The sequence below is a fragment of the Pelophylax lessonae genome (assembly GCF_965119305.1).
Source record: "Pelophylax lessonae genome assembly, chromosome: 1".
Lineage (NCBI taxonomy): Eukaryota > Metazoa > Chordata > Amphibia > Anura > Ranidae > Pelophylax > Pelophylax lessonae.
The window spans coordinates 302,095,409-302,119,693 of NC_138768.1; the positions used below are offsets into that span (position 1 = coordinate 302,095,409).

Consider the following 24,285-nt stretch of genomic DNA (forward strand, 5'->3'; position numbering starts at 1 on the left):
AACTGGGAGTCCTGGTTTTCGATCACCTGATTGCTGTGATGGCCTCTGATTGGCTATCACAGTGATCAGTTATCGTTCAGCCCTTGTTTTCTTTCCTTTGAATGGAGAGAAAAGATACATTGTATCTTTTTCAAGATACATTGTATCTTTTTCTCCTTGCAAGAAGAAAAAAATGTAAACAAACAAAACTGAGTAAAAAGAATAAAAAAAATAAAGAAAAAAATAGGGTTAGGGTCAAGGTCAGATGTCAAGGTCAGATGTCAAGGTCAGTGTATATTAGGTAGGATAAAAAAAAAAACTTTCTTGCTCCTGACGACTGCAGCAATATCCCAAAAGTGTATGGTTTTTGCTGTTTGTACCCATAGTAGGACCTAAAAACAATGGAGCACATTTTTCTTTTTTCATGCTACCTAAAGCACACTGACACTGACACTAAAAATTAATTTTTTGGGTTGTTCTTTGGTGGTACGTTATAGCGATAGCAAAAGATATACAACTAAATGTAAAACAATAATTTTTGTTGCCATTTCGGGCAGTTTTTTTTTTTTTTATAATAAAAACAAAAAAAATAAAAAATAACATTAAAAAAAACAAAAAAAAAAACAGGAGATATTTATTAGCATTTACTACCAAATGAAAGCCCAATATTGCCTGAAAACAAAACAAAACCTATAATCATCCACCAAGTAGTTTCAATGATATGTACAGTTTTACTAACGCATGTCAAAGAGGCAAAAGTGTGTTTAGGTGTTAGGATTTGTTTTACCTTCTGCTATGCCTTGCACCATGGATGGTTGTCATTTCCAACAGTTGTCATCCTCTGTCTAAAACAGAATGGTAAGCCTTGTGTCTATATGATTATGTTGTACTTCTTTAGGCGGTCATTTCATTATGCAAGACTTATATGTTAGCATTTATGTATATATATATATATATATATATATATATATATAACTCCATGACATCTTCATATTTTCTTAACTAATATACAGTATGTCATGTCTTATCATTTAGAATCAGTAGAAGGATTACTAATTTCTGGTCCCTGAAGAAGCCAATCTTTGAGGGTTCATACCTCAACGAAACATGTAGGACCTATGTGATCCATATTACTACTAATTATGATTAACCTATTCTATTTGGAAATGGTAATGCACATGTTTGTTTTTCTATGTTTTTAAATAAATTGTATTTGAAATAAAATCTATTTTATATATTATATTATGGTCCGTGTTGGATAATTTGTTGCCACCATTGAATCTATGCCTCTAAAGTCCTATGCCCTTGGCAGGACGCAAACCCCTCCAGCCTATTGGCTTGACCGTATATCTGACTTGCTCCTTGCCTTACTCTTATTTTCTACTATTGTTTTACCTTCCATCGTGAACGGGATAAGCATTGTATATGTGTATAGTGTATGTATATATTTATTTACCCTCCTCCCTCATTAATGTAAGTGCAGCGAAATTCATTAGCATACCTCAATACATATTATAAACATGAACTACAAAGAATACATATTTGAAATGATTTAGGATTAATGCCAGTGAGGTTTCTACTTACTTCAACCTCTTCTGTAGTGTAGTTTCCATAGTTCCCATGTCTCTCTGAAGCTGGAAGTCTGGAGAATAGTGTGAAGTTGGTGGCTTCTAGACTTGTAGGTGCAGCAGTCACGAACCATTGTGAAATGGCCAGGGGCATCCTGTGTTTGACAAGCCAAAGTTAACCGTACATCCAAGGAAAAGCTAAAGTATATATACACAGAACATTTTTCACTGTCATTTTCTCAGGACATGCTCCTCTAACAAGGGGTGCCCCCTTCCTGCCTAGATATACGACTGTTGTGTATACACTTCCTCCTTTGCCTCACATGATCTTCAACTGGGAAGGAAGTTACAATACCATTTAAACAAGTCACATTTCAATCATACTCTCACACCCACATTTTCTGTCTTGCTGAACAGGCAAAAAAGTGGCTATGATGTGCTTATTGAAAGTTCCTAAAATACAAACCACTATTAGTGGTTATGATAAGCATATTTACTTTTCATAAAATACAAACTTTTTTTTTTTTACACCATTAGTGGCTATGATATGAATATTCACATTTCATAAAATACAAACTCATTTTTTTACTCCATTAGTGGCTATGATATGCGTATTCACGTTTCCTAAAATACAAACTCTTTTTTTTTTTTTTTTTTTTTTTATTTACACCATTAGTGGCTATGAACATTTCCTAAAATACAAACACTTTTTTTTTTTTTTATTTTTTTATTTACACCATTAAGTGGCTATGAACATTTCCTAAAACACAAACTCTTTTTTTATACCATTGGTGGTTAAGATATGCGTATTCACAATTCATAAAATACAAACTTTTTTTATACACCATAAGGCTTCTTGAACAGTGCAGCTTGGTAAAGCTCAGTACAGCTTTTTTTTTTTTAGGCTGCTTTCACACCAGTGCGACTGAAAAGTCGCGCGATTTTGCCGCGATTTGTAGACGCGATTTTACCGCGATTGTACTGCGATTTTGATGCAATTTCAATGCGATTTGTGGTCATTCCGAATTTTGTGCAACTTTAGCAGGAACCAATGAAAAACCACCTGTTATGACACAATTCCTTTTCCTGCCATATTCTTTTCTTCTTCCAGTTTGCTTCCTGGTTGTTTCGTTGTTGTTGTGTGTGACAATGTTTGCTACGCAATATATAACTACAGCAGTTGTCCTTGCTGCTGCAGCAGCACTAGTGCACGAGGAAGAAGAGAAGGAGACGCGGAGGCACAGAAGGCGCCGATATTGGGTCCATCCTGTCATTGCCCAACGTGAAGATAGAGGACAATTCTGGGTCCTTTATAATGATCTACGTGCACATGAAGAAACATTTTTTAATTATACACGTATGTCTATTAAAAGGTCTAATTATGATTTCATTGTCCAGCACGTCTCTTTTTCTGGCCTGTTTTCTTGAAGACATTGTGAGTAGACCGCAAGGATGTCATATGTGTTTGCAAAGTGTGACTGGGAGGGGCTACTCTGCAGAAAGGATTGGGTGGGGCAAGGGTCAAAAAGGTGCTTGTGTTTAGCTTTGAGATACAAAGACGGACAGAAGTTGCGCTGAAATCGCGTCTGTATTATTCATGTGCGACTTCAAAACGCACTGATGTGAATGGGGCTATTGAAAATAGTGGAAAACGAGTTGTCATGCGATTTTGCGGTCCAAAATCGCGGGACAAGTCACGCTAGTGTGAATGGGGCCTTACTGAGCTAAAATACAGCTCATGAGCTCATGCATTGTAATGTGCCTATGCACACAGGAGCATAAACGAGAGCCGTGCTTTCTTCAGTAAAAATAAAACAGATAAATCTGCATTTTTGGTCAGTAATTTACGCCTCATGCACGCAAACACACACAACTGCGCAAATGTCCATTTACATATTGTGCTGAACAAGAATTCGAGAAAAAGTTTGCACGCATTTGCATGAAAATGGCTTTGTGAACCAAATTCCTTTGCAAACTCAGACATTACATTGTACACATAGCAGTGACATCATCACTGTGCTGCAAATAACTTGTGCACAGAACAGAGCTGTGGGAGGGGCTGGGCAGGCTCCACCCACTACAGGCGATCAGCAACAAACTACAGGAGGGGGGGGGGGGTACAACCAGTGTCGGGAAAAGGTCATCCAGTGCCCAAGGCGAAGATGCCAAACTGTGCCCCCCTCCCAGGGTGGAGTAGAAAGTTGTGGGATTAACAGCAGCTCACACAGCAAGCCACTCCTACATTGGTGGTGTCACTAAAAAGGAAAAAAAATCTCCCTGTGGCAGTGGTGTCACTGGAAGAAAAAATTACCCTGCATTGGAGCTGTCACTGGAGGGAAAAATGACCCTGTGTTCATGATGTCACTAAAAGAAAAAAATGCCCCTAAACTGGTGGTGTTTGAGGAGGACTGATTTGACACCTCATCAGCTCCTGTGTTAACCCCTAAAATCCTGTACCACTGCATCTCAACTGCATCTGCTGCATGCAGTTGCAGCGCAGTCAGTGTATGGGTTGCATTCTGTGGGCAATGCATTCTGCCGTGACGTGACAGGATGTTTATTTCACTATTATTGCATTGCATGTGTACACTCCTGTCTACTGCCTTTTGCAGCTTAACCACTTCTGGACCGGAAGGATTTGCCCCCTAACCACCTATTTTTGACACTTGGTGTTTACAAGCTAAAATCAGCTTTTTATTGCTAGAAAAGTACTTTTTTTTATATATTTTTTTAAGCAGAGACCCTAGAGAATAAAATGGAGATCGTTGCAATATTTTTTATCACACCGTATTTGCACAGCGGTCTTCCAAACGCAATTTTTTTTGAAAAAATTAATTTTTTTAATTAAAAAATAAGAAAACAGTAAAGTTAGCCCAATTTGTTTCCATAATGTAAAAGATAATGTTATGCCGAGTAAATAGATACCCAACATGTCATGCTTCAAAATTGTCGCGGAATGGCAACAAACTTTTGTACTTAAAAATCCCATAGGCGACATTTTAAAAATGTCTACAGATTACCAGCCTAGAGTTACAGAGGAGGTCTAGGGCTCAAATTATTGCTCTCGCTCCAAGGATTGCGGCGATACCTCACATGTGTGGTTTGAACACCGTTTACATATGTGAGCGGGGCTTCCTTATGCGTTCGCTTTTGCGCGCGAGCTAACAGGGACAGGGCGCTTTAATTTTTTTTCCTATTTATTTATTTTATTTATTATTTTTACACAGTTCTAAAAAAAAAAAAAAAAATTATAATTTTTATTCCTTATAGCAAGGAATGTAAACATTCCTTGTAATAGAAATAGGCATGACAGGACCTCTTTATTGTGAGATCTGAGGTCAAAAAGACCTCAGACCTCACAAGTACACTAAAAAAGAAAAAAAAAAATGGTAAAAAAAAAAAAAAAAAAAAAATCGGCTCTTTAAACCGGTTGCTAGGCAACGACGTTTGACATCGCTTCGGTCCTCCAAGACCATAGAGTGGAGTGAGGGCCATCTTGCCCTGTCTAAGAGGATCCGGTAAGGGGGGAAAAGGTCCGGGACGCAGTGGAAGGGGAGGGGGGCACTTGCGATTCGGGACTGCGTTACTTTAACGGACAATTGCGCGGGCGTGCGACGCTGTACCTAAATAAAATTGTCCCACAAATAGAGCTTTCTTTTGGTGGTATTTGATCACCTCTGCAATTTGTATTTTTTGCACTATAAACAAAAGAAGAGCGACAATTCTGAAAAAAACTGAATTTTTGTAAAATCTTACCTGTAAAATTCCTCCGACAGTCGCCGCCTCTTCATATTCGTCACAATGGGGTATTTGACTTTGCTCCGTAGGAGTAGCTAGGCAACAGAATATGTCAATATTAAAGCTTTTAACATATCCCACCCCCAGGGGGTGGTCCCCTCAGTCAATACCCTCCTACTTCCTGTATCCATACCTCAGTTTCAGTAGAATAGCAGTAGGGTACATAACAAACCCCAAAAGAGGGGCGGGGGCAGCGACTGTCGGAGGACTCAGAGAAAGGAATTTTACAGGTAAGATTTTACAAAAATTCCGTTTTCTCTTACGTCCTCCGACAGTCGCCGCCTCTTCATATTCGTCACAATGGGGACGTCCCAAAGCAGTGCAAACATGAGGGGTGGGAAACGCAGCCGCGCCTAAGGCAACGCAGTCTCCACATCAGAGAAAGGAACCTTACCAAGGGAAGGAAACCAGCTGGGCAGCATGAAAAAAACTTGCTCAACAGGAGCAACAACCCAGGAAAAAACAAACAACCTAGGGATAAAAAATATATCCCAAACAGCCAAGGGTCCAAAAACAAGGGACCCTAAGGAACTGCCGCACTAAGAACCTTGCGGCCAAAAGAAGCATCTGCCGATTGCCTGAACATCCACCTTGTAGAACTTAGAGAAGGTGTGAACGGACGACCAAGTCGCCGCCTTACACACCTGGGCCACAGAGGCCCGACGATGACAGGCCCAAGACGTACTCAGAGATCTGGTAGAGTGCGCCGTCACAGGCATGGGGGGAACTTTCCCCTTCAGAGCATAAGCCTGTTCAATGGTCTGTCTGATCCATTTCAAACAAAGAATCCGACTTGCGAAAAGATTCAGTCGATTTTAGGTAAACCCTAATTGCCCGAACAACATCCAAGGAGTGCAAATCCACCACCTTCGGATGTTTAGGCTTCGCGCAGAGCGAAGGCAAGACAATGTCCTCATTGAGGTGAAATTCCGAAATCCTCTTCGGAAGAAAGGAAGGGTTAGGTCGCAAGACCACCTTATCCAAGTTAAAGACCAAATATGGAGACCTGCAGGACAAAGCTGCCAGCTCCGACACTCTGCGAGCCGAAGTGATCGCCACCAAAAAGGCGACCTTCTTGGACAACATAGACAATGAGATCCTCCCGATCTGTTCAAAAGGAGCATGTTGTAACACGGATAGAACAAGATTCAATCCCAAGGAGGCAGAGGTTCCCTCCTATGAGGGACCAGATGCCGCACCCCTTGAACAAATGTGCTAACCAAGGAGTTAGACGCCACAGGACGTTGAAAAAGAACGGCCAGCGCAGAGATCTGACCCTTGATCGTAGCCAGCGCCAAACGCTGGTCAACCCCCGTTTGAAGGAAGGACAACACCCTAGACACCGAATATGTGCGAGGGGAACACCCCCTGGACTCACACCAGGCAAAATAGACCTTCCAAGTACGGTAATAGACCTTCCCCGAGGAAGATGTCCTCGCGTTGATCAAAGTGTGAATGACCTCAGGGGAGAGACCCCTATCCCTCAGGACCTCGGTTTCAACAGCCAGGCCGTCAAAGCCAGCGACTGTAAAGCAGGATGGAATATTGGTCCTTGAGACAGAAGATCATCTCGAAGAGGCAGACGCCACGGGGCGTCGACCGCCAGATTCACGAGGTCTGCGTACCATGACCGGCGAGGCCAGTCCGGCTGAAATCCAAAGGGGAAAAAATAAAAGAAAAACATCAGAAATAAAAATAATAATACATTTTCTGTTACTTTAGCGCTTCCCTATAGCTTGGAGTTTAATGAGATAAAACACATTATTAAAAAACATCTGCCAATTTTACATGTGGATCAAATATGTAACAATATCTTAAACAAGGGTGTCAACATTGTAGCGAAGAGAGCGGTTACACTGGGAAATACATTGTCTCCAAGCCTCTTTTCTACAAAAATCACCTCCTCATCATCGACATGGTGAGTTCTATATATATATCTTTTCTTTACAATGGTTTTAAACACTGTTTATGGAATGAATTGAAAAAGTATATCTTGTGTTGATACGCAGGAGATTCTATGTGGTCTTTATAATTGTGAAATACTGGAACATGACATATATGTGTATGTATATTTTACATCTAATCGGTTAAAACAGACATTTCAAAATAGATATTTTTATTATTATATATACACATTTTTTTGTCGAATTATTTCCTGTACACATCCTATGAATTTTCTATACAATTTTTACATATTCACATATTTTAAATTTTGATTTTCATATTTATATTTATTTTTACTCAAATTTAATATTGAATTATGTAACATCACATGTATAGAAATATATATATGTATATATGTTTATATTATATACATATAGATACACTTTTTCAATAATTTTTCACTTTAAATAGTGTTTTCATATACGAAGTTTGTCCAGTACCATATATTTTTCATATATACTTTTCACATTGGGCACATTTATTTCGTTTTTACATCACTATATTGGGGATTTATTTATTTGTATCGGTTAGAAAACCTTTTTGATCGAGTATTGATCGGTTGACACATACTCACATTTTTTGTATATTGAATATTTCACAATTTACATAAATATACATATACATATATTGTATACAGGTTTATTTATTTCAGCATGATTATATTTATGTATTCGAATAATATTGAGTTTGTTCAACACAAATGCACATTTTTTACATTTTTTGTTTTAAATGAATATTTTGAATACTTTGAAATTAATGTATTTTTATACACATATCATTATTATTGTGTATTTGAATTTGTATGTGTTTTGATTTGGGGCCATTCTGTTTGTGCACTTTAAATCCACAGACTTGCAGCCGACACCTATTCAGATAATCAATTCAGTTAATGAACTTGAATGTTTACAGCTGTTTGTATGGGTTTATCTGTGGTAGCTGCACACACAGAATGGAGTTGGCAATGAGTAAGCGACATCTCTAAGTCGTGAAACGCGTCTGCCTTTGTGTCCTGCATCCACAGTGTGTTGTTCCAGTTTGCCCATTTGTTTTGATGTGGAATAAATTTTGCTCCAGTTTTTGATTTACATCGGAGTGCGGTCATTTTCTTCTTGCTTCAAGAGGCCAGTCCGGCGCCACAAGAATCACCGTGTGCGGTTCCGAGTTCAACCTGCGAAGGAACCTGGACAGCAGTTGAATCGGTGGAAATGCATACATCAGTCGGTACTGATGCCACGGAGCTACCAACGCATCTGACGCGTCTGCCCGAGGATCGCACATCCTTGCCACGAACCTTTCCACCTTGTTGTTCAGACGAGACGCGAACAGGTCCACATCGGGAAGACCCCACTTCGCGCACAACATCTGGAACACATTCGGGTGGAGGGACCATTGCCCCTGGTCCAGGGACTGGCGACTCAGATAATCCGCCTGCCAGTTCTCCACCCCCGGAATGCGAACCGCCGTTATTGCCGGGACGTGCGTCTCAGCCCAAGACAGAATGTCGGCCACTTCCAGAGACGCTCGGGCACTCCTGGTGCCCCCTTGGTGGTTGATGTAGGCCACCGCCGTGGCATTGTCCGTCTGCACCCGAACCGGAGGGCCCTGCAGCCTGTCCGTCCAACGTCGAAGGCATTTATCGCTCGCAATTCCAGAATGTTGATCGGAAGGGAGGATTCCTCCTCCGACCAATTTCCCTGGGCGGACAGAACGCCCAGAACACCACCCCAGCCCGACAGGCTGGCATCCGTGGCGACCACTGTCCATGAGAGAGGACGAAAAGACTTGTCCCCCGACACTGCCGGGGACTGGAGCCACCACAGAAGATCCCTTCTGGTGTGATGACCCAACGAAATCTGGAGATCCAGAGATTGCGGTCGCCCGTCCCACCTGGACAGGATCTCCGCTTGGAGACCCCGCGTGTGAAACTGGGCGAAGGGAAATCGCCTCGAAAGCCGAGACCATCAATCCCAAACATTGCATGCACGTCCGGAGTGACGAGCACGGAGCGTCCCTGAGGGACCTGACTTCTTCCTGAAGAGTCCTGAGCTTGTCGTCCGGTCGGAAGACCCTCGACTGGACCGAGTCCAGAATCATTCCCAGGTAGGGAAGACAAACCGACGGGCACAGCGTCGATTTTGGAAAGTTTATCGTCCAACCAAACTCCCGCAGAGTCTGCATCGTGACGGACAGGTCCTTCACCAGACCCTGGCTGGTCGCAGACCGAACCAGAATGTCGTCCAGATACCGCAGGACAAAGATGCCCTGGGCTCTCAACAAAGCCAGAACCGGTGCAAGCACCTTGGTGAACACCCGTGGAGCCGAAGCGAGACCAAAGGGTAGCGCCACGAATTGGTAATGATCCTCCGCAATGGCGAATCGAAGGTACCTCTGGTGACCCTCGAAAATTGGAATGTGAAGGTACACATCCTTCAAGTCGATGGAGGCCATGAATTCCCCCAGAACCAGGGCAGCCACCACCGACCGCAGGGATTCCATGCGGAACTTGCGAACCCACACAAAGCGGTTCAGAGCCTTTAAGTCCAGAATTGGATGCACCTTGCCCTCCTTCCTGGGCACGGTGAACAGATTGGAATAGAACCCCCGAAATCTGTCCCGATGAGGCACCGGAACCACCACTCCCTGAGCTCGCAGGTCCCGCACCGCCAGGTGCAGATCCCGCAACCGCTCCGGAGACAGTTGAAGATTTGAGGGAAAAAATCTGCTCGCTGGCCGAGAGAGAAACTCGATCTTGTAGCCAGATCGAACGATTTCCTGAACCCACCTGTCCCGAACACGGGCCATCCAGGGTTGAAGAAAAACCGAGCAAACGTCCCCCCACCCCAGAACTGGGTGAGGGCGTCCCTTCAGGCCGCATTGTTATGGGCAGCGGATCCGGACTGGCCGGACTTCTGCTTACCTGTCCACGGCTTCTTTTGGGAGCCTTGACCTTTGAAGGGCTTGCCCTTATAGTGCGACCGAAAGGCACGAAAGGACCCCTGAGAGGGCCGAAAAGAAACATGCTTCTTACCCGGAGCAACCTTAGCCTTGTGGGATTGGGGTAAGAGCGTGCTCTTACCATCCGTGATCCCTTTTATCAGCGCATCCAAGGGTTCGCCAAAAAGGCGAGATCCCGTATAGGGTAGATTAGCTAAGGTTTTACGCGAAGATTGGTCCACAGACCAACACTTCAGCCAAATCAGGCGGCGTGACAACACCGCCACGCTGTGCACACGTGCAGCCAACGGGACTATATCCAAGTCCGCATCACACAAATGCATGACACCCTGATGGATTTAACTACCATAGCCAGCGTCGCTGGAGGGGCAGAGTCAGCCACCAGGACGCGCCTAAGTACCTGCGTCCAATCCGCGACAGCCTGAGCTGCCATAAGGGAAGCAAAAATAGCTTTCAGCATGGAACCGGTAACCGAATAAGTATGACGGGCAAGTGACTCCAGCCTCCTGTCCGCGGCATCCCGGAACACCGGGGTATCCTCAGCAGGAATCGCAGTGGACTTATTCAAAAACCGCCACCGCGTGATCCACCGGAGGTGGCACACACCAACGTTCATCAGTAGCGGATGAGAAAGGATAACGCAGCTTGAACCTACTTGGCACAGCAAAAGGCTTCCGTATATTGCGCCATTGTTCACTAACAGCGCGCTGAAAATCCTCAGTGCAAGGAAAAACCTGCGATGATTTGCATCTTCGCTGCGTCCCATAAGAGGCCAGGACAGCAGGAGGACAAGGCTCATCCTGCAAACGCAGTGTTTGTTTGATAGAAGCAACCAAGTCATCCATGAGTGCAAGCTCTTCAGACGAGCCAGGGGGGGAAATATCAACCCCTTCAACCTCAGCCTCCACTTCAGACCCTACAAGGTCCAGGGACGAACGGGGCCCCGATAAGGAGACCCCAGCCATAGCAGCCCCATCACCATCACCCTCTGAATCAGAGGAAATTGAAACTCTGGGCCGTTTTGTGGATTGAGCAGCCACAAGCATTTGCACCTGAGCAGCAAGGTTAGCCACAACAGTAGCCAAATCACCCCCCTCGGGGGAAGCAGCAGCAGTCCCCTGGCCCCCCAGGTGAGAGGAAATTTGCTTTCCTGAGAATCCATGCCCCCAAAAGTGTGTTAGGAAGAAAAGGAGTACTGCCCCTTTAACAGCGCGGCGAGCGCAGCCCACCGCACACAAGCACACACCGACCCCCACAGGGATAAACACAAAACTTAGGCAAGGAATACAGGGATAAGGAAGATAAACCTGGAGAGACCACTCAGCTGCTGCACCGATCGAGGAAGTGAGGAAACACAGACCGCTCCTATAAAACCTATGGAAGGCTCCACAAACATGGCCGCCGGTGAGGGACTAGCAAAGGCAGAGCATGCAGCGCTGACATGCGGCCCGAGCGATCGCCGCCAAAATGGCGGCGCTTGGCGCCAAAAACGCCGCTCCTATCACACAGATATGGCCAGCACACGCCTGCAGCTATAATAAAAATGGCGGACCGCCGTAGCGGCCGCCGCATGTATGCACCAACATGTATAACATCATGTCCTATAATCATACAGCATGTCACACAGATAATCACAGCATTGACACTGAACAGTGTACAACAGCCCCCCTCCTTGCAGCCCACAGCAGCATTAAACCAGACAGGGAGCCCAACAGTGTGAACAGGCATGCAGGGTTACACAGTCCCAGACTGACACCCACTACACATACAGGTCCCCACACAAAGTACACTTACCTCATGAATGGCGTGGGGAACCCGCACAAGCGATCAAGCCACTGCACATGTGACAGGGAGAGTCGCAGCCAGGACGCAGCAGAACTGCGGTGCGAAACCGCATGGCGTCCAGTGAGGTAGCCACCTCACCATAGCATCCCTGCAGCGAACAGGGATGGGTCGTTCACATATGCCAGGAAAAATACCTGACTGAACGCTCGATGGCAGGCTGGGAAGCCACTGGCCCACAACCTGCGATCAGGGGGGCCAGCCCGAGACCCAGCCCGCACGATCCTCTTCATCAGAAGAACTAACTAATGCTGAAAAAAGTAACATCTATGTAAAGAGAGAGAAAAAACTCAAATAAAATCAAAAAAAGAAGATAAAGGCTGAGACAGAATGTCCCAGCATAGAAACATCCAGCCACTCCTGAAAGCTAGACAAAGAAACTGAGGTATGGATACAGGAAGTAGGAGGGTATTGACTGAGGGGACCACCCCCTGGGGGTGGGATATGTTAAAAGCTTTAATATTGACATATTCTGTTGCCTAGCTACTCCTACGGAGCAAAGTCAAATACCCCATTGTGACGAATATGAAGAGGCGGCGACTGTCGGAGGACGTAAGAGAAACAATATTTTTCACATTCTGCTATAGAACATTCCCCAAATTTTTTTTTTTTTTAAAAATCTAAATTTTTTTAACATTTTATACCAATTTGTTTTCTGCTAAATATTTTAGGTAAAAAAAAAGAAATATCGCAATAACCGTATTTTGATTGGTTTGCACAAAAGTTTTTGCGTCTACTAACTATGGGAAAGATTTATGTTATTTTTGTTTATTTTTTTTTACTAGTAATGGCGGCGATCTGTAATTTTTAGCGGGACTTTGACATTGCGGCGGACAGATCGGACCCCTAACTGACATTTTTGACACTTTTGGGGGGACCAGTGACATTACTACAGTAATCAGTGCTAAAAATATGCACTGTTACTGTAATAATGACACTGGCAGGGAAGGGGTTAACACTGTGGGTGATCAAGGGGTTAAATGTAAGCCTAGGGGAGTGTCTCTAACTGTATAGGGGTTGGGCTTGTGAAATGATCATAGAGACCTGTGTTCCTATATAGAAGGATCACAGGCGCTCTGTGATCATTCCAGAGAGAAGAATGGTCAGCTGTGTTTACAACAGCTGACAGTCCTTCTCTTTCAGCGGGGAGCGATCACGTGTGGCCGGTGGCAATTGGAGCCGCCAGCCCCGTGCATCGGAGTCCCAGCTGCCGAGTAAAACTGTGGCAGGTGGTCGTTAACAGGTTAAGAGGAAGCAGCTAGGGGGGCAGTAAAAACGTGGTAAAGAAAACAAAAATGGATGTTTTTTTTTTTTTTCAGCAGCCCCTGAACTCTCCTCTATGGTATCTAATCTGTCCATGTACACTGAGTCCTTTATAGTTGTTTGGAGGCATTTTTTTAAAAGCAAAACAATGCGATCAGACGGAAGTTTATAGGCATTTGAAACGCCAAATGCTTCTAACAGCGTGCAAGCGCATCTAAACACGGTGACTCCAGTTTATACGTGTTTTAATTTTTCTTTTTTTGACCATTTCACAATGTAAAAACGCTTCTAAATGCAAACGCCCCTAAACGTGCTTAAACGCGGCAAAACGGACGTTTTTAACCGTCGGTTACTAGCTGTCGAGTTCCAACATTCAGGAAAGGTTTTAAAACAAGCCGTGTACATGAATCCTTACCAGGATACTCTACATTCAGTTACCGGGCAATGTCATTCGTGTTGAGAGCGAGGGCAGCGTATTGTTGCCGGTGGTCGGCTTGTTTTGTTTCATTTATGGTCATTCATTGTGACTGACAATTTTTTTTTTGCAAAGGACTTTATCAAATATGTTGTGAGTTTGTTTACTTTGTATCTTTTCTTGCATCGAGATGCAGGCAGTTCGCTTATTCTGACAGCTGTGGGTGCCAGCTATCAATATAAAAACGGCCGGTGCTCTGTCGATTGCAAATGTGCGGATTATGCCTCTGACGATCTGCACATGTGCAGTAGTGACATCACTCCAGCTGATCTGCCAGGATGTCAACACTGTGACCTCAATACTGAACATGTGCAGATCGTCAGAGGCATTATCTGACGATCAGCAAAGCATGGAGTCTTGCGCATGCGCAGAGAGAGAGAGACAGAATCTTAAGTTCAGATTCTGCCTCAGTGCTTTGCTGATTGTTGGATAACGCCTCCAATGATCTGCGCATGTGCAGTGTTGAAGTCACGCTAGTTGATCAGCAGGTCAGCTGGAGTGACGTCACCATTTCACATGCGCAGATCGTCAGAGGTATTACCCGAGGATTAGCAAATCGCGGAGTCTTGCACGTGCGCAGAGAAAGCGAGGCAGAATCTGATGATCAGATTCTGCTTCGGCACTTTGCTGATCGTCGGATAATGCCTCAGACTATCTGCACATGCACAGTGTTGATGTCACTACTGCGCATGGGCAGATCGCCGGAGGCATTATCCGATGATTTGCAGTAATCGACAGAACACCGGCACTGCAGATACGTTCATCAATGCTGTTCAGTGTGGATGGGGAATCTAGTGATTTCTCTTCTTCAGCACAAGTATAACCAGCATCACTCTGGGTTGATGGGGGGGCAGTTGGATATCTGGGGGCTTCTTGTTTTAAAGGCGGCTTCCAGATTTTGATACCTTCCCCTTTTCTTCCGCAGACTCCCACATTTACTGGGCCACGGGGATGTTGAGCAGGGGCCCTTGTTCCTACCAACATGGAGACAAGTAACCTACTATAAGCTCATGTAGTTCAGGAGAGGGTGGGGGCACCTCCTTCCTGGCCAGCTAGGCCGCATGCTTGGACATCTGGTATAAATTTTGTGGAACATTGGCTACACCCACCCCGCCTCATTTTTTGTGCAGGGTACCCACTTAAAATCAATATCAGACCAAAATGTTCACCCTGAAAAAGGAATTAAAAAATAAAAAAGGTCATCTTTCAAGAATAAAAAGCTGCTAAGAAAGGTATAGCATTTATGAAAGAAAGTCCCCCGATTCTGACTGGATGTGGTCAGATAATTGAAATGAAGCAGCTCCTGGCCTGCCATAGGGTATAGTGTCTGAAAGATTTCAGAATGGGTTGGTAAATGCCCACCGCTAGTATTCAGATCACTCCTTTAAAATGTCATTTTCTGCTTGTGTGATTGGCTCACTGATTTTCTCAGATGTCTGTGCTAAAATACAAGTATATTTTTGGTCATCTCATGCAACAGACATTTCATCTTTAGTAGCATATTCCCTAAGGGTTAACTAATTCTAAAGGAATGCTGACACTGCAACTTTCCTTATTAAAACACTGAAAGTGCACCATGTGGTTATATAGAATCAGACCCTCCTATATCTGTCAAGATCAGAGGGACAACTATTTGTTCATCCCCACTGTATGCCCTGTTTTGAGTGGAACCTGTCCTGTTAAACCACTGTCCTGTTAAACCGTTGTGTGGTCTTGGCCACCGTGCAGCAGCTCAGTTTCAGGGTCTTGGCAATCTTCCTATAGCCTAGGCCATCTTCATGTAGAGCAACAATTCTTTTATTCAGATCCTCAGAGAGTTCTTTGCCATGAGGTGCCATGTTGAACTTCCAGTGACCAGTATGAGAGAGTGAGAGTGATAACACCAAATTTACCACACCTGCTCCCCATTCACACCTGAGAGCTTGTAACATTAACAAATCACATGACACCGGAGAGGGAAAATGGCTAATTGGGCCCAATTTGGACATTTTAACTAAGGGGTGTACTCACTTTTGTTGCCAGCGGTTTAGACAATAATGGCTGTGTGTTGTTATTTTGAGGGGACAGCGCATATTACACTGTTAGGGTCCTTTATCACGAACAATCCGATCAGATCCGCCTGTCAGTTTTTTAGGCGGATCTGATCGGATCCTCCGTGCATCCCTATGGGGCAGCGGATGTCAGCGGAGACATGTCCTCTGACACCCGCTGCCATCCGCATCCGATCCTGTCCGTGAAATCCGGACGGATGGAAACCCTATTTTCCATGCTTCCAGCGGATTGGATCGGATTAAGGCGGACAGGCGGTCCACTCTCATCCGATTCCCCATAGAGAGCAGCGGGGCTCTGAGATCTCTCTCTCCGCACACAGTGCAGAGACGAAGCTGTCATCCGCCTGCTCAGCGGGGAGGGGCGGATCGATCCCCGCTGAGCAGAGAACAGTCTGCAACGGAATGCGGACCGTGTGAAAGGAGCCTTATACAAGCTGTACACTCACTACTTTACATTGTAGCAAAGTGTCATTTCTTCTTTTCATGAAAAGATATAATAAGACATTTACAAAAATGTGAGGGGTGTACTCACTTTTGTGAGATACTGTATGTGAATAATATACTGATGTGTATAAACTTTTCAAGTCATTGCTTCAACAAGTCCCTGTCTTGCTGCCAGAACTCAGCACTATATACTGTGTGTAGCTGAGGCTACATACAGTGCTGACAACTAGAGTTGGGTGAATGGTTCGGCCTAAGCACGAGTTCGGTCTGAACATTTGCCTGTTCGACTGGTCGCCGAACACCCAAATTTGCAGAGTGTTTGTCCCAGAAAACACCCTGCAATGCACTGCACGCTGCAAAGTGCATTCTGCACCCTGATTGGGCAAAGGTTTGCCCAATAAGGGCGCAGTGTAAGCTGGTTGTTAAGGAGCAGGGTCGGGAAGCTGTCCGTGGAGTGCTTAACAATTGATGAGTCATCAGCTGTCAATTAGTTTCCCCACTGACCGCTGAATAAAAAAAAAAAAAAGTGGCAATTAAAAAAATAAATAAATACATAAATAAATATAGTGCCTGGCGGGTCCCCCTTAGTCTGCTTGTAAAGTGGTGCATCTATAGCACATATATAACATGCTGCAGCAAAAATAACATTTCTAAAGAAAAAAAAAAAAGTCAAATCACATTTAAATTGACTTGCAGTTGCATTTGCTGGCACCCGGTCCGGAACCCCATGTCAAAATTAAAAAGATTGATCGTTACAAACAGCCTGCCGGATTTTACATGCGATTATCTCTCTCAGAGGCTGCTAGGTGGCACCCTTGGAAAGAAAAAAAAAACAACTAATAAGCTCCCAATAAAAAGACATAGACGTAGTGTTCTGTACCCCGCAACGCAGTGTCCTCTGCCCTCTTCACATTACCCCCCCCCCCCCCACTGTAGTGTCTTCTGCCCCTTCACATCACCCCCCCCCCCCCTCCTGTAGTGTCGTTTGCACTTTCACATCACCCCGCCTCCCATAGTGTCTTCCGCCCCTTTACATCACCCCCCATAGTGTCTTCTGCCCCTGCACATCACCCCCCCTGACCCCTGTAGTGTCTCCTGCCCCTTCACATCACCGCCCCCCATAGAGTCCTCTGCCTCTTCACATCAACCCCCCGCTATTAGTGTCTTCTGCCCCTTCACATCACCCCCCCCATGTGGTATAATTTGCGCCTTTACATCGCGCCCACTATGTAGTGTCTTCTGCCATTTCACATCACCCCCCTCCCCCCACTGCACTGCTCTCTGCTGCCCTCCCCCCACAGTAGTGACCCCCCCAATGCAGTGTCCTTTATCCCCCTTCACATCACCCCCTCCCCCCACTGTAGTGTCCCGTACTCCCCCCAAACAGTGTCCAATGGCCCCTTCACATTGCCACCCTCCCACTGCGGTGTCCTCTATCCCCCATAGCAGTGCCCCCTAAAAGCAGCATCCCCTGCCTCCCCATCCCTCGAAGCAGTGTCCGCTGTCCAATTTTCATCACAATCCCTCCCCAACCTGTAGTCCCTTCCCCCTAGTGTCCTTTGTCCCCCTTCCAACAGTGTCTCCTTTGTCCCCTTCACATGACCCCCCCACCCCACCCCACCCAATACACAGCACTCCATCCAGCACTATGCTGCCTCCCGCTCTTTGCTCTGCAGTGAACGAGAGTGGCGGAGGCAAAGCTGTGGTCACAATCCAACCTGTCTGCTGCCAGCGGTTTGCTGACCCCAGCAGTAGATAAATCTTGTAGTGAGAATAAGCCCTTAGAGTGATGTTTGACATTTATCTTGCTGTATTTTTCAACTCACGGACATGAGAAAACAGGACTCATTACAATTAATGTATTTGAAACCCAAGAACAAAATGTACTTTATGAAGTTTACAGGTCCTTAGATATGGTGGCTGCATTCATTTTCTTTTTCAATTTGTTTTCTTTGTCACCTGGTGATCAGGTCAGTAACACACATCCTGTCCAAGAGTGATGAAGCTCACTTATTGTACTGTATATCTTTGGAGAAGAAGTATGGTCAGCCTAGGAAAGAAATTGTTAGGACTACAGAACATCTCCCCTTCACGGTTGGTGTGTAGTAGGGGTCGACCAATATCGTTTTTTCATTGTGGACACCGATATTTTGGTCATCGCATATCGTATTGGCCGGTATGGGCAGATATTTTGATAATTTAAAAAAACATTTTTTTTTCATTGACAGGTACTCTTGTGGAGGGATCTGGGGGTCTAAAAGACCCCAAACCCCGCCTCTGCACTTAAAAGTATTCAAAACGTCAAGTTTGGGTGTTTTGAATGCTGTAATTTTTTTTAATCTGGCGCCAGTACCCGGAAGTGATGTCATGGCATCACTTCCAGGTTTTTGCATGGAGACCCGATCAGAACCGAATGCGGCTTTGATCGGGACTTAGGCGGCCGTGCAGGCTGGTTGCCAAGGTCTCCTGGCGGGACGGGAGACGCAGGTGAGCCGCAGAAGGCGGCAGGAGGGGTCCTCTCCGGCTCCTTGTAATGACAGCCGAGCGGCTTCTCAGCCGCTTCGTTTGTCAGTACAAGACAGCCGACCGTTGGCTATGGACGCTGGTACCGGGGTGATGCCTCTAGCTGCAGGCATCACTCCGGTACAAGCACTTTCCCTAAATATCAGTAAATCGGTTACCTTGGTGGCCGATTCCGATATATCAGGGAAAGTGCATATCGGCCCTTGATATATCAGCTTTGCCGATAATTGGTCGATCCCTAGTGTGTAGGTTGTTCTTGTGACTGTAAGAAAAGGTATAGCTACTCTCTGTTTTCTGTACAATACAGATGTTCCTAAGGCTAGGTTTACACTTTTGAGGTGCGTGAAACACGCATTGGTTATTCCACTGCACATGCAATCTGCTGCAGGTGTCAGCACAAAAGGTAACAACACCCCAGATGCAGGCCGCTAAATGCAGTGTGTTTGCCTGCACCACGTTGCATTAGATCGCATAGTACAAAAGAACCATGCGATCCGGTTCGGTGAGGCTCCAAAAAAAGTTGCATGCACTTCTTTCATTCAAAATGAATAGGCTTAAAAATTGCACCACACTGAATTGCACAGGAATGTGGTAACGTTCCTGTGCATTTCACATGCGGTGTACAGTATGAGCCAAGAGTAATCTCAATGAATGGCCAACCCTATAGTAAGCAGGAGTTTCTGCAGCTACGAATATGAAGTGTCAGATAACTTGGACCTGCCCCTTCATGACCATAAATACTCTAATAAATCAAATATGTTCTGGTTCTTATGGGTAAGAACGGTGCTGCTTTCTGTACAACAATAAGAGGAACACTAAAGTATACCGGACCTGAAATCGCAGAAGTTTGCTTTTGCTGAAAGTTCATCATGTGTGTTTTCTAGATGTGCTTGCATAGTCTTTTCCACAAAACAAACCTTTGTGGGCAGACGTTCTTCACACATAAAGACTTCTGAGTGTCTTCAGATTCTTCATGATTTTGCACTTACATTGATTTCATAGCAATTTTCTATGGTTCCATGAAAGACATAATATTTACTGTAATAGACATGGAGAAAGAAAATAAGCCTTCCTGTGAAACAAATGGCATTGGTCATGGGGATTTTCTCCAGACCACTGTAGCAGAGAGATAGCTAAGGTCATTAAAGATGCAAGGTTCCAGATAGATTATGTACTAGCCAAATTATTCACAATCTGTGACGTGAAATTTCATCCATTACATACATTTTAAATGAAAACATAAAGCCATATTAGCCAGAAAGTTGCAGAAGCTAGCAGAAAACAAGTAAAAGGGCTCATGCACACTGCAGCTAAAAAAAAGCTGCTTTGCAGGCATTTGCGCTTTTAATTCAGCTTGCAGAAGCTTGTACTTTTTTGGGCTCTTTTGCAAATTTTTATTGAGCGTCTTTGAACTTCGAGCATAAGGTTTTGTTTTTCACAAATCCTCCCCTCCATTCATTTTTCCTAATTTTTTTTTTTTGTGTGTTTTTGAGCTTATTCATGCTCATTTCACGCTTCTTTGCCCGCTTTTTAGTGCACTTAGGCATCTTTTCTGCTTCAAAGCTCCTCTCAAAAATGTGAGTTTGGTGGGGGGCGTTCTGCCTGTGAGAGCATATGTCTGTAAACTCCTGAAAAAGCCATAGTGTGCATGGACATGTTGGCTAACCTGGAGGGGAGTTTCCAGGCTCAAAGGCCTGTAGGAACCGCTTCTTTGAGATGCAGAGGGCATGAGCTCTAAGAGCGTGGTAACAACTCCTACAAGGGCACAATCCACATAGAGTTTTTGCTTTTTTTTTTTTTTTTTTTATGGTCCAGAATCATACAGGTAACCCAAGCAGTTTTTAACAAAGAAGTGTGCTTACAATGTGCACTGCATGGACACTTTTGAATTAACACCAGTATAATATATACAGTATATATACACACACACATAAACATACATATTATATATGTGTATCTCACAAAAGTGAGTACCCCTCACATTTTTGTAAATATTTTATTATATCTTTTCATGTGATAACACTGAAGAAATTACACTTTGCTACAATGTAAAGTAGTGAGTGTACAGTTTGTATAACAGTGTACATTTGCTGTCCCCTCAAAATAACTCACACAGCCATTAATGTCTAAACAAAAGTGAGTACACCCCTAAGTGAAAATGTCCAAATTGAGCCCAATTAGCCATTTTGCATCCCCGGTGTCATGTGCCTTGTTAGTGTTACAAGGTCTCAGGTGTGAATGGGGAGCGGGTGTGTTAAGTTTGGTGTTCTCGCTTTCGCTCTCTCGTACTGGTCACTGGAAATTCAACATGGCACCTCATGGCAAAGAACTCTCTGAGGATCTGAAAAAAAAAAAAAAAGAATTGTTGCTCTACATAAAGATAGCCTAGGCTATAAGAAGTTTGCCAAGACCCTGAAACTAAGCTGCAGCACGGTGGCCAAGACCATACAGCATTTTTAACAGGACATGCCTCAACATGGTCGACCAAAGTCATTGAGTGCACGTGCTCAGCGTCATATCCCGAGGTTGTCTTTGGGAAATAGACGTATGAGTGCTGCCAGTATTGCTGCAGAGGTTGAAGGGGTGGGGGGTCAGCCTGTCAGTGCTCAGACTATATGCCGCACACTGCATCAAATTGGTCTGCATGGCTGTCATCACAAAAGGAAGCCTCTTCTAAAGATGAAGCACAAGAAAGCCCGCAAACAGTTTGCTGAAGACAAGCAGATCAAGGACATGGATTGCTGGAACCATGTCCTGTGGTCTAATGAGACCAAGATAAACTTATTTGGTTGAGATGGCATCAATAGTGTGTGAGCCAAAAACCAAGTTAGGAGTACAAAGACAAGAGTGTCTTGCCCACAGTCAAGCATTGTGGTGGGTGTGTCATGCTCTGGCGCTGCATGAGTGCTGCCGACACTGGGAAGCTACAGTTCATTGAGGGAACCATGAATGCCAACATGAACTGTGACATACTGAAGCAGAGCATGATCCCTTCCCTTCGGTGACTGGGCCGCAGGGCAGTATTCCAACATGATAACAACCCAAACACACCTCCAAGACCACCACTGCCTTGCTAAAGAAGCTGAGGGTGAAGGTGATGGACTGGCTAAGTAGGTCTCCAGACCTAAACCCTATTAAGCATCTGTGGGGCATCCTCAAACGGAAGGTGGAGGAGCTCAATGTCTCTAACATCCACCAGCTCCATTTCGGTTACCGCACCCCCGCGTCATCACGTTCATGTGGCCGGCCCGCCCTCCAGTGACTATACGCTTCCGCTGCCTGATTGGTTGTAATCTCCCGGCTGCTGCTGCTAGCCAGTCACAGTCTCAGGCAAACCGCGTCCGGCCCTCCCCGCTGCCTGATTGGTTCATCTCCTTGGCTGCTGCTGGCCAGTGACAGTAAGGGCAAACCGCGGACCCGGAAGGACATAGATGCTTACACCAATTTAAATATGTGGCAATAAAATCATTAGGCAATGAAATAATTAAGCAAAAAAATCATTAAGCATCTGCTCCCCGCTCCTCCACAGTGGCGAGTTCTCATATTCCATGACTTTTCCAAAACCTAGTGGGGTTTACTCATTTTCCATGACTTTCCCAGGCCTGGAAAGTGTCATGTAAAAATCCCATGACTTTTCCAGGATTTTCATGACCGTACGAACCCTGGAATAATGGCTCCAACTGTCGTCACCCTCTTACCAAGCTTCTTGGCGATGGGCTTGTAGCCCATTCCAGTCTTGTGTACAGTAGGTCTACACTCTTGTCCCTGAAATCCTTTGGACAGCTCTTTGGTCTTGGCCATGGTGGAGAGATTGGAATCTGATTGATTGCTACTGTGGACAGGTGTCTTTTATACAGGTAACAAGCTGAAATTAGGAGCACTTCCATTAACCACTTGCCGACCGTATACTGTATATATACGTCAGCAGAGTGGCTCTCCCAGGCAAAACCACGTATCGGTACGTCATTTGCCTGGAAGGAGCTAGGGGAGCAGATGCGACACACTCCTGCCCCTGATCGTCAGCAGGGAAGTCGGCGCGTGTGTCAGGCAGCTCCGATTGCCGCCTGACACCGGCGATCTCTCCCCTCCGCTGAGAGAGAAGGACAGAAACACAGCCGTCCGTCCTTCTCCCTGCAATGATCACAGAGCTCATGTGATCCTGCTATGTAGGATCGCACGTCTCTGCAATCATTTCACAAGTCAAACCCCCCCACAGTTAGAATCACTCCCCTAGGCTTACATTTAACTCCTTGATCACCAACAGTGTTAACCCCTTCCCTGTCAGTGTAATTATTACAGTAACAGGGCATATTTTAGCACTGATTACTGTAGTAATGTCACTGGTACCCCCTACTGTAGTAATGTCACTGGTACCCCCAAAAGTGTCAAAAATGTCAGTTAGGGGTCCGATCTGTCCGCCCCAATGTCACAGTCCCGCAAAACAAAAAAAAAAAGAAAAGCAAATCGCCATTACTAGTAAAAAAACAAAAAACAAAAACACAAAAACTACATAAATCTTTCCCGTAGTTAGTAGACGCAATAACTTTTGCTCAAACCAATCAAAATACGCTTATTGCGATTTTTATTACCAAAAATATGTAGCAGAAAACAAATTGGCCTAAAATGTCAAAAAATTTCGATTTTTAAATTTATTTTTTTTGGGAATGTCATATAACAGAATGTGAAAAAATATTGTTTTTTTTTTTTCCAAAATTATAGCTCTTTTTTTGTTTATAGCGCAAAAAATAAAAAAATAAAAAATCGCACAGGTGATCAAATACCACAAAAAGAAAGCTCTATTTGTGGGAAAAAAAGGACGTCAATTTTATTTGGGTACAGCGTCACGCGACCGCTCAATTGTCCGTTAAATTAACGCAGTGCCGAAGCGCAAAATAGGGCCTGGTCATTAAAGCGGAGTTCCAGCCTGAAAAAAATAATTTAGATAAAAATGCCCCCGGGACAGTCAGGGCTAGTGCATTCCACAATGGATAGCCTCTGAACTGTCCCAGGTTGCACTTACCTTTTAGAAGAAATACTTACCTTGAAAAATTCTTGTCCAGCGCTGCCATCTCAGGTGTGGGCAGCTGGAGCCAGGGCGTCCTCTTTGGCCCCAGAATGCCCTGCACCGGCCCCACTAGTCACTTCTGGTGCAGGCGCGTCATCCCAGAAGCTGTTTAGCAGGGAATGACGCGCCTGCACCGGAAGTGACGAGCGGGGCTGGTGCAGGTGCATGGATTCCTGGTAGCGATGACGTTCAGCTCCCAGGAGTCAACGCAAGCAGGAAGTGACGGCGCGGTGGCCGCAGAGGGAGGAAGAGGAAGTAAGGTAAGTATATTTTCTTTAAAAACAAGGTAAGTGAATAAAAAAATTTAAAAAATTATATTATCCAATTGTTTTCCAGGTAATTTAGAGCAAGCGGAAGGGGAAAAGTGTATTTTTAGGG

The 24,285-nt window shown here is 44.7% G+C and overlaps 1 protein-coding gene across 2 annotated transcripts in view; it reads right to left on the minus strand.

Moving 5' to 3' along the window:
• Positions 1-24,285, minus strand: part of SLC8B1 (solute carrier family 8 member B1) — a 102,550-nt gene that overhangs the window by 62,939 nt on the left and 15,326 nt on the right. Inside the window, exon 2 of one of the 2 annotated variants that reach the window (XM_082268658.1) lies at positions 1,564-1,702. In XM_082268658.1, coding sequence (XP_082124784.1) covers positions 1,564-1,701 — 138 coding nt within the window. In that variant the 5' untranslated portion in view covers position 1,702. Of the gene's footprint in view, positions 1-1,563; positions 1,845-24,285 lie in introns of those variants that run through there. The other variant, XM_082268659.1, reaches the window with a different exon arrangement.